The sequence below is a fragment of the Colossoma macropomum genome, unplaced genomic scaffold (genome assembly GCF_904425465.1).
Source record: "Colossoma macropomum unplaced genomic scaffold, Colossoma_macropomum, whole genome shotgun sequence".
Classification (NCBI taxonomy): Eukaryota; Metazoa; Chordata; class Actinopteri; order Characiformes; family Serrasalmidae; genus Colossoma; species Colossoma macropomum.
Genome location: NW_023494799.1, coordinates 24,955,196 through 24,964,811, shown reverse-complemented (window position 1 = coordinate 24,964,811; position 9,616 = coordinate 24,955,196). Strand labels below are relative to the sequence as shown.

General features: G+C 38.6%; 1 protein-coding gene across 1 annotated transcript; it reads left to right on the top strand.

The window, feature by feature from the left end:
• The first annotated feature begins 945 nt into the window (after positions 1-945).
• Positions 946-8,187, top strand: spg21 (SPG21 abhydrolase domain containing, maspardin). The gene is made up of 9 exons (XM_036587195.1): positions 946-1,049; positions 2,363-2,427; positions 2,687-2,848; positions 4,843-4,923; positions 5,006-5,151; positions 5,237-5,345; positions 6,739-6,846; positions 6,940-7,080; positions 7,790-8,187. Exons 2-9 carry the CDS (start codon positions 2,365-2,367, stop codon positions 7,913-7,915), a joined length of 936 nt encoding a protein of 311 aa, XP_036443088.1. The 5' UTR covers positions 946-1,049; positions 2,363-2,364; the 3' UTR covers positions 7,916-8,187.
• The last annotated feature ends 1,429 nt before the right edge of the window (positions 8,188-9,616 follow it).

Sequence of the window (9,616 nt, the reverse complement as noted above, 5' to 3'; positions counted from 1 at the left end):
CAATGTTTCAAAAAAAATTGACATAATTAACTGGTTGAGCTGCAAATAAAGTCATTCAGAGTGGTTTGGTGTGAAATGCTCTGTTCTAGAGAGTCAGAATTGTTCACAGTGGTAGTGATAGGAACCAGACATCTGAAGAGTTTAAAGCCTCCTTCACAGAAAATTACTACATAAAATTGTTAGATATATGCAGCCTGATATGTGACACATTGTTTTATGATAGGTTTGTGATGAAGGTTTGGCCTAAAATGTATTCTAATCCATTTATTTTAATCTCTCCATGGCAGAGGGGTCATGCAGAGTGTTGTGAGGCAAAATAGTTCCCAAAACTTATTTCTTTCAGATTTATGACTGTTTTACCATCATCAACATTACATTTAAAAACTCAGAATGCATGTATGCTTTTTTAAAATGGTTCTATGTAGCACCGAAAAAGAGTTGTTGCTATTGTTTCAAGCTTGAAATCATAACAATAGCAGAACCTTTTTGGTGATATACAGAACCATTTTCAAAAAGGATGTATATAGAACCATATACAACACATTCTTCATTAGTCGAAGAACAATTTAAGCATGAAATCGTTCTATATAGAAGTAATGGTTCTAAACAGAACCATTGGTTTTACTAAAGAACCCTTGAAGAACCATCTTTTTTAAGTGTGTAAGTTAATTAATGCACTTCTAAGGGTGGTGTATTTTTGACATAGTATTTAGACATACTATTTAGTGTGATAGTACGCGGTTTGAGACGCAGCCATTGTTTTAACTATAGTGTATCCTGGGCAAAATTTTTAAATAAGGGTTGTTTGAAGTAATAAATAAATAAATAAATAAATAAGCTTCAACTATAAAGTGACAGTAAAAGTGTGTGCATAACCAATTTGTATATTTGTCATCGTAAACATTTTATCTTCACCGCCTCACGGTGTGGTGACTATACGGCGCATGCGTATAGCGGAGCCCGTGTGTAAGATGCGGAACTCGCTGTCATATGACTTTCAGGTTTGTTGCTAAAATGCTGCTGATCCGAGGCTGAAGTCTCCACAAAAGGTAAAACAAATCTGGAGCAAACGCTGGAATATTAACTGTTATAGATCGCTTTTGTGTAGCAAAAGCCTTTAAAGCTTTTCCGTGACTGTTTTCAATCTTCATAGATGACGAAGCTGAAGTCTTATTCGCCAGCTTCTTGTTCGAATTTTCTCGTTCCACCTTAAATGCTACAATAACTGCTGCACCATTTAAGGTGGAACGGGGAAATTCGACCAAGAAGCTGGCGAATAGGAAGCCAACTTAAGCCTCGTCAGGAGTAGGTGGTCAGCGATGTCGTTTAGCTTCTGCTGTTTGTGTTATTGTCGTTATTTCTGTGGGGTATTATTTAGTGTGTGGGATGGTGAAGCGACGTTAGGCTTCGTATTCGAATTTTCTGGTCCACCTTAAGTAGGGCAGCAGTTCCAGTCTGACGGCTACTTACTTATCTATGTAACAATATAACAGGCGCCAGAGTGGAACTGCTGCACCATTTAAGGTGGAACAGAAAATTCAAATTGAGAAACTAATTTCAGCCACGTGATCACGTGATCCCTCATTAACACCAAGTTTTAGCTTTGTAAAAGGCTGTGTGTCCAGCTTCTTTCTATTCCTGGATGAACAAATCATTGTTCTCCACTGAAAGGAACCCAATGAGCTCCACCACTGTAGGGGCTGTGTTGTACAATAAAAGCTTTAAAAGATTTGTTACATAAAACATGAAGATATTTGACACGTAAAGGAATGGCTCACCAAAAATACAATTTTACTGAGGTGTCCCTTTACCTCAAATGTAGCCATTTAGCAAAGACATGTTAATGTCAAAAGACATCCATTAGTTTTTGGCTACATTAGCTGTGTAGATCTAGTGCAAAAACTAAAGACCCAAACATGTCTTTACTGATCAGCTACATTTTATGGTAAGAGGGAAAACGTGTACATCTGATTATTTTTTCGGTGTACCAAGTCAGTAAATGTGTTACTCAGTAGTTGTAGTGTCAGCACAGGCCTCACTTTTAGCTTCACAGGTGGCTCTTAGGCTTAAATTCTTAAAAAATGTATTTTGAAAGTGATTTTTTGAAATATTCCCTTAATATTCCCTACAGTTTTGCAGTACCTGCTTTGCTTTAGTTTGAGAACGTCTCGTGGCCACAGCAGCCAACATTCCAACACTTTTCATCCTTGTTTGTTTGTAAGGAGAGCTGCGGTGCTTCTTACAAGGAACCTACTTTCACTAAGAATTACCACAGAAACTACCGAAGAACTTCTTGTTCTTCTGTAAAATTCAGAGTAGCCAGCTTGCTTCCTAACTTGTAAATTGATTCTGTTTCTTTTAGAAATGGAGGAGATAAGAGTGTCTCCTGACTACAACTGGTTTCGAAGCACTGTGCCCCTGAAACGAGTAAGCTTGTCTTTATACAATTTATTATACTATAACTGGGTCAGGTTGCATGAACTGATTGTTCATTTTCACATTTACGCTTGATTTTTGTGTTTTGTTTGAGTGTGATGTTGCATAGCTGTTACTTCACGGCTTCTTAAGTCGCTCCATCGTTTCATGATTTGTGCCATGTGATAGCCTTGTGATCCAGCACCTTCAGGAATGTGACTTAGAGTGGGCTGCTGTACTTGTGACACTGTGCCACGTTTCCTGATTTCAGATTATTGTGGATGATGACGACAGCAAAGTGTGGTCACTGTACGACGCTGGGCCGAAGACCATCAGGTGCCCGATCATCTTCCTTCCTCCTGTGAGCGGCACAGCAGAGGTTTTCTTTCACCAGATTTTGGCGCTCACTGGCTGGGGCTATCGGGTCATTTCGGTAAGCTGCAACCATTCTTCAGGGCGTATGAGAGTCCTTAAATAGTCTAAATTTGCCTGGAATTATATTTTACAAATTAAAAGCCTTAATTAAATATCAAATTGTTTTAAATTCACATTATGTGGCCGTGCCGTGCATTAAAGTAGTGGTGCTGTTAAAACATGTTGTTCCATGCTGTTTAAGCTAGCATACGGTCAATGTGCAAAAGTCTGAACATAAGTTAACACATCCTCTACAGAGAACATGCACAGTTATTTATTTGCTCAGTTTAAAACATGGGGAGAAAATAAAACATACAATATATAATATGTCATAACTTTTGCACAGGCCACATTTTATGTTTTATTTGTTTTCCATTATATTAAATTCAAATAAACAGTAACTGTGCATTAGAATGAGCAGTAGTGTGTTTTCTGTAGAGGATGTGTTAACTTATTTTCACTTAAATCAACAAAACATAATTTGAGCAGGGGTGCCGAAACTTTTGCATATGGCTATACTGACATATGTATATGTGTTCCTTTGGGGTGCGTTTTTATTTTGGTGTATATAGCCTCTGCACATTTGTGCATGAATTACATTTAAATGGCATTAAAACAGTTTTCAGAACCCGAATACACGCTGTTGTTATGTCTGATGCACGAACATAAAAATTTTCACAGCAGTTTGAGTGTCAAGAAGCAACTGTTTAAATAGTTTCAAAGACTTTAATGGAGAGCTGTTTCACTTCCAGTACTGTCTTTCCAGGTTTGTAGTGGGGTTCCTGGTGCATTGTTTGTGCTTTATAAGTGGAAATCACATTTAAAAAGTTACCGTCACTGCTTACCTGCTCATGGTTACCGTAGGACTCTAACATGAAAAGAAGACAAAACACAGGAAACAGATGGGGCTCTGTAACAACCAAGTTAGGCACTGTCACGTAAGACGCAATGCATATTGAATGACATCCTTAAAAGGGCACTGTGACCAAAAAAACTAATGTATCCAGTGCTATATTGTAAACAGGCCTACTTATATCCTACAATGGTGCCGTAATAGAGTGAGATTTTCTATTTTAAAGACTAGATGATGTGTCTTGAAGGGGGGAGGACTTTTAACTGTAAACCTGGCTTTAATTCTAACCCTAACCTTAATTTCAACCCAAAACCTAAACCCAACCCTCACACTGCTCCTAGCCCTAACCCTGGTCCAAATCCTAACCCTAACCCCACCACTGTTTAGAATCTACTGAGTTTCAACAGATAGTTTGTTAACAATTTGAACCACTGTAGATAATCTATAAACTAAACTAAAGTGACTAAAGTGGACTATCCAATTAAAGTGAGACTGAATTCTGTTCAACTGATGAAGCTGAGGGTGCAATGCTGCGCTTCAGAATATTACATAACATGACGAATAACATTAAATGGTAGTTTGAGGCAAGAATGCCTGTTTAACATCTACCATCTTTTTAGAGAAAGAGAACAATACGTTTTCAACTATTTGAATTGTGCTAAGACACAGTCACATTGAACCTTCACAGCATCTCACGTATGAGGTAAATTGGTGTGCGTGACCAGCCTGAGGTTTGTTTGGCAGCTTTAAGCAAGCATTTTGTGAATACTACTGAAGTTGTAAGTGTGGTACTTTTTGCTAGCAACAAACTGCTAAAAAGAAAGTAACACTTGTCAAAGTGAGAACCTGATTAAAAAAAAGACGTTATACCATTTCCGACTTACTTTCCATTGTACTTTCAGATAGACTGCGTTTTATAGATTAGCTGTTGGTATTAAATAGATAATGTTTGACTCCACATCTGCTTGAAAGAATGTAAAAATTTGACTGTATAGTTGAATATGGTTCAGATCATGTTAATTTATGTAAATCACATGCTCATCGAAGGCACAAAAGTCCTCAGTCGGTCTGATTCCTCTTGCAGATTACATCTTGACTGTGTGCATAAGGTTATGGTAGAAACTCAACTCGCTCATTTACTCCTTTTATCTCTCTTGCAGCTCCAGTATCCTGTCTATTGGGACCTATTGGAATTTTGTGATGGGTTTAGGAAACTTTTAGACCACTTGCAACTGGACAAGGTTTGGCAGATGTGCCTTTTTTTAATCAGAGAACCTCCTGACAATCGAAACAAGTATACTCACCCCATTCCTTCATTACTAGGTGCACTTATTTGGCGCTTCCCTGGGAGGATTTCTGGCTCAGAAATTTGCAGAGGTGACTCACAAATCACCTCGAGTGCATTCTCTGATCCTCTGCAATTCATTCAGCGACACGTCCATTTTCAACCAAACGTGGACGGCCAACAGGTAGGAATTTGCATTTAATACATTCGACACAAGTCTCTTTTCATGAAAACCTCAGGTTTTCTCACTTTCAGATGTTCTTTTTCAGTTTCTGGCTGATGCCGGCCTTTATGCTTAAGAAGATTGTTCTCGGTAACTTTGCCAAAGGACCTGTTGATCCCAAAATGGCAGATGCTATTGACTTTATGGTCGACAGAGTGAGTATTTCATGTTCATGCTTTCAGTTTGTACTAGTTGTTTACGTTTCGGTGTAGCTGAGAGTGACAATGATCTCGTTCAAGGAAAGAGAAGCTCAAATAGATACACCAGTGAAAAGTCATTGTGCAGAATGTGAGCAAGAGCTTCATCAGAGGTCTGAAACAAATATTGCACTGTTGCATGAAAAGGACTGCTTTGCAGCGAGGTTGTATATTGAATTCATGTGTTTTCAAGCTTATGTGGTCCATTATAATTCAGGCTCATAAGATAGATATTGCACAAAAGTATACATGTTTACTACATTGAAAGTTGCAGTAAAACTGTAGACATTTGTGCTGTTTGATATTTGTTTAGCTTGTTTTGAATATAGCTTAGTTTGTGAAACAAGGGAGAAACAAATTGGAAATGAAGTGTACCTCTGAGAAACGAGAACATACATGCTCTCAGTCTTATATTGGTAGAACCTCCAGTAGCACTGTGTGATTCTGGACTCTAGGATTGTTGACTGTGTTCTTTGCAACAAAGAACATTATCACTCCAGAAAGCTGTAAAAGTGAACAAAACATTTAAAATTGTTAGCATACGATGAAAAGTGACAATTATCAACTTTTATTTGTGGTCTACAACAATGTTGCATGCCATACAAAACAGTTTCCAACCTGTTTTAGTGTGAAAAGGCTGACGTACTAGTTTGCAAATGTGATTATCCATGGCTTTCTGGCATATAGCACAAAAGATGCACACTTTTATAATAACTGTGAAAGCATGTATACAGTTTACCCAGTTGATACTGAAATAATGCAGCAGTTGCAAGCCCTTGCAAACATTGCTAGGGTTGAGTGAATTGCATGAAGTTCTGATCGCAAATTCCTGGAGGGACTGTTATAATTATACCTCGATGTTAAAGCCGGAGTTAACCTAATCTTGCTCTTGTGGGCACACAATACACATGTTACAAAGTCTGCCCTCTGAATAATGTTCTAGTGCCCAGTAAATGACCGATGTATTTCTCCACACAACTCCCCTTTATGTGTAAAATGGGTGGTCCTAGTCTTGGACTAGAAAATCAAAAGACTGATATGGCTTGTCCCACCCACACAGCTTTGACATCACTATGTGTTCAACCAAGCGAATGCTAACCTAACATGCATGACTGACCTTTCAAGCTAGTTCATCTGCCTGTCGTCCGATTCTTCATTCGTTCTTTGCTGGATGTTTAATAGAGCATTAAACTTTAGTATTATATAAATGTTCTTAATGTTTTACCCTGTGGTCCTTTAAAGGTGGATAGACAAAATATTTTTGGGAAAGGAACTGTTGTTCTAAGGCTTTGAAGCAAATTTGTCTCATTTCTCATTGACTGGCTAACAAAGTGCTGTCTTTGTGTTTTAGCTGGAGACCCTGAACCAGAGTGAACTGGCCTCTAGGCTCACCCTGAACTGCCAGAACTCCTACGTCGAACCTCACAAAATAAAGGACGTTGCAGTCACCATAATGGATGTATGTTTTGTCATTTGTAACATTGAATTAGTTAACTTTATAATTGTAGTTGCTATTATATTTTGTTTAAATGTTTCATGATTTTTGCTGCAGGTTTTTGATCAGAGTGCTCTTTCCAATGAGGCAAAGGAGGAAATGTATAAGCTGTACCCCAATGCAAGAAGGGCTCATCTCAAAACTGGCGGAAACTTCCCTTACCTTTGCAGAAGCGCCGAAGTGAACCTTTACATTCAAGTGAGTTTCTTTTTCTTCTCTAAAACATCATTTGAAAATACTGTTGTGTATTTTATGTATTTCATGATGAATGGACCAACAGAAATAGTCCAGAATTACTAGAAATTCAGAAAAATAATCTCAGTACATTAATTTAAATCAAAAGGTAGGAACGTTTTTGTCCCTTTCCTGCAACTTCACTATTTTGGAGATGGGGTATTGTTTCAACCGCAATATAAAGGCCTGCACTCTGCTTAAAATAATGAATATGCAGGCTCACAAGTGGCACAGCCATCTAAACGTAGACCCTGTCATCAGGAGATCGCGAGTTTGATCCCTGTTGGTGCTACAGCCATCAGGCTGGGAGTCTAAGAGAGCACAATTGACCTCACTCTCTCTGGGTGGGCAGGATGGCCCCCCATCGCCCAGCAAGATGCTAGGTAGCGCAGGTGTCTGTTAGCTGATGTAACGGAACTGGCGGTTGGCTGGCGAGTGCGTTCAGATGTCCAATTATGTTAAATTGGTTGCCGTTCGAAAAGATGCAGTGATGCTTCACAGGTCTCAGAGGAAGCCTGTGCTAGCCTTCACCTCCTAGCGCTCGTGGTATTGTGTGATTGGGGGAGTTCTAACTAGTGGGTGGAATTGGATACGTCTACACTGAAGAAAAATGGGAAAAAGGAAAAAAAGAAATAATGAATACACCATAAACTGTCATGTTATTTGGCTGCAGATACATCTGAGACAATTCCATGGGACGAGGTACGCTGCCATCAACCCAGCTATGGTTAGTGCAGAGGAACTTGAAGTCCAGCAGAGCAGCCTGAACAACTGCAGAGAGAGCGATGATGAGTCATGAGAATAGCTACATTGGGCCAACTGCAGAAGTATTCAGTGGCGTTACTAACCACCTGCCAGAGAGCTCACCCTTGGGTCTCATGGTTTTCTACAATGGATTCAATCAAAACAGTGGACTATAAGAGCTTATTTTTACTTTACAGAAATGATATTTTGATATTGTATTATGAGTGTAAATAATTTTCGATTAGGTACTTGGTCAAAGCCAATTTCACAGGATGCCGTTTTGAACTTGCTGCCTTATGTGTTATAAATATCTTGCGTCTGATCTGGTTTGCACTTCTTGTTGTCTTTCTTTTTCATCCATTTCAGCTTTTTCCGTTTTTTTTTTCTTTTTGAAAGTTTTTGTAACTCACGCACTGATTAAAAGTATAACTTACAAATGTCACAAGGTTGAACATTTTTGGAAATGTGTGTACTGATGAATTTAATTATATATATATATATAGTACTTTTTTGACTGAATCATTGAGCTATTGAGTGATTTCTGAGTGACTAAGCCCACCCACCAGTCTCTAAATCCTGCAGGCCAGTCGAATGGAATAAAGCAGAGGTCGGCAACCCAAATATTAAGAAGAGCCATTTTGTCAAGTTTCAACAAAAATCTAACCATCTGGGAGGCACAGCGTTTGTTCTGTTTAAAACTTTAGCTCAGCTATAACCACTTTTCTTGTGTGTCCGGCAGGAAACGCAAAAAGTAAAAGCTTTTTGTGAAATGTCTAAACTTTCGACTTTTTACAAGGCTGAAGTCAACTTCTCATTCGAAATTTCCCGTTCCACTTTAAATGGTGCCTGTCTTAAATCTTTCTCTTTGCCTTTTCGTTAGCTACTAGCCAGGAGAGACTGTTGTCTGTGTTGCTATAGTGACCAGCAGTCTGCGCACCAACCTTCAGGGTTAAAGGGTCAATTAGCAGTTATACGTTAACACCGGCGTTTAACACCATTTATTGTTAAACTGTGTCGAATGATCAGCAGAGCTTTATTTTACTGCAAAGGAGGATTATTTTATTTTTACCTAAAAATTTTATCCTGCTGTGGAGCTGCAACAGGGCAGTAAAAGAGCCACCTGTTGCTGAGCACTGGAATAAAGGTTTTTTTTTTTTGTCTGAGCTGCTGAAGTGCTTAAGGTCCTGTATCCTACATTTTTCTTTCATTTTATTTTTCCCTTGAATTCCACTTTTAAAGTTTGTGTGGTTTTATATATCAAAACAGTCATGATTAATTTTTAGTCATTTTCAGCCTCTCTTCATCTCTTACAATTAAAGAGTTTTCTTTGTTGCTCTGCCTTTACGACTGATATATGTAAATGAGCTCTTTTCTGATTGGCTGTCGTGTACTGTGCCTCATCACAGCCACTGGTTAAATGTGAACATAACGCTAAACATAGCATCTGTTCGCGGAGAAATTCCCGCCCTTCAAGAAAACGATCCAGTGATTTTAAATATACTTTTAAACATTCATTTTGTCTGTTTTAAGTGTTTTGGTCTCTCCCATTCAAAAACAGAGGAGTCTGGTCTTCTATGGCCGGAAATAACTGCCCGGCGATGTTGCAAAGATTCCAAAAAGTTTTCCAGCCTGAAACACTCTTTATAACTTCAGCATGAATTGGAGGGGCTAAACTGCTGTAGGCTGAATAAGTGGATATATGTAAATGAGTTTGCTTTCATGACGTCACATTTTTACAGTTTAGTTTCCATACGTG

Bases quoted from the DNA above. Each gene is read 5' to 3' on its own strand.
- spg21 (XM_036587195.1), top strand. From the start codon at position 2,365: ATGGAGGAGATAAGAGTGTCTCCTGACTACAACTGGTTTCGAAGCACT. The intron at 6,847-6,939 runs GTATGTTTTGTC...TTTTTGCTGCAG, and splicing joins TTGCAGTCACCATAATGGAT to GTTTTTGATCAGAGTGCTCT. The intron at 7,081-7,789 runs GTGAGTTTCTTT...ATTTGGCTGCAG, and splicing joins AAGTGAACCTTTACATTCAA to ATACATCTGAGACAATTCCA.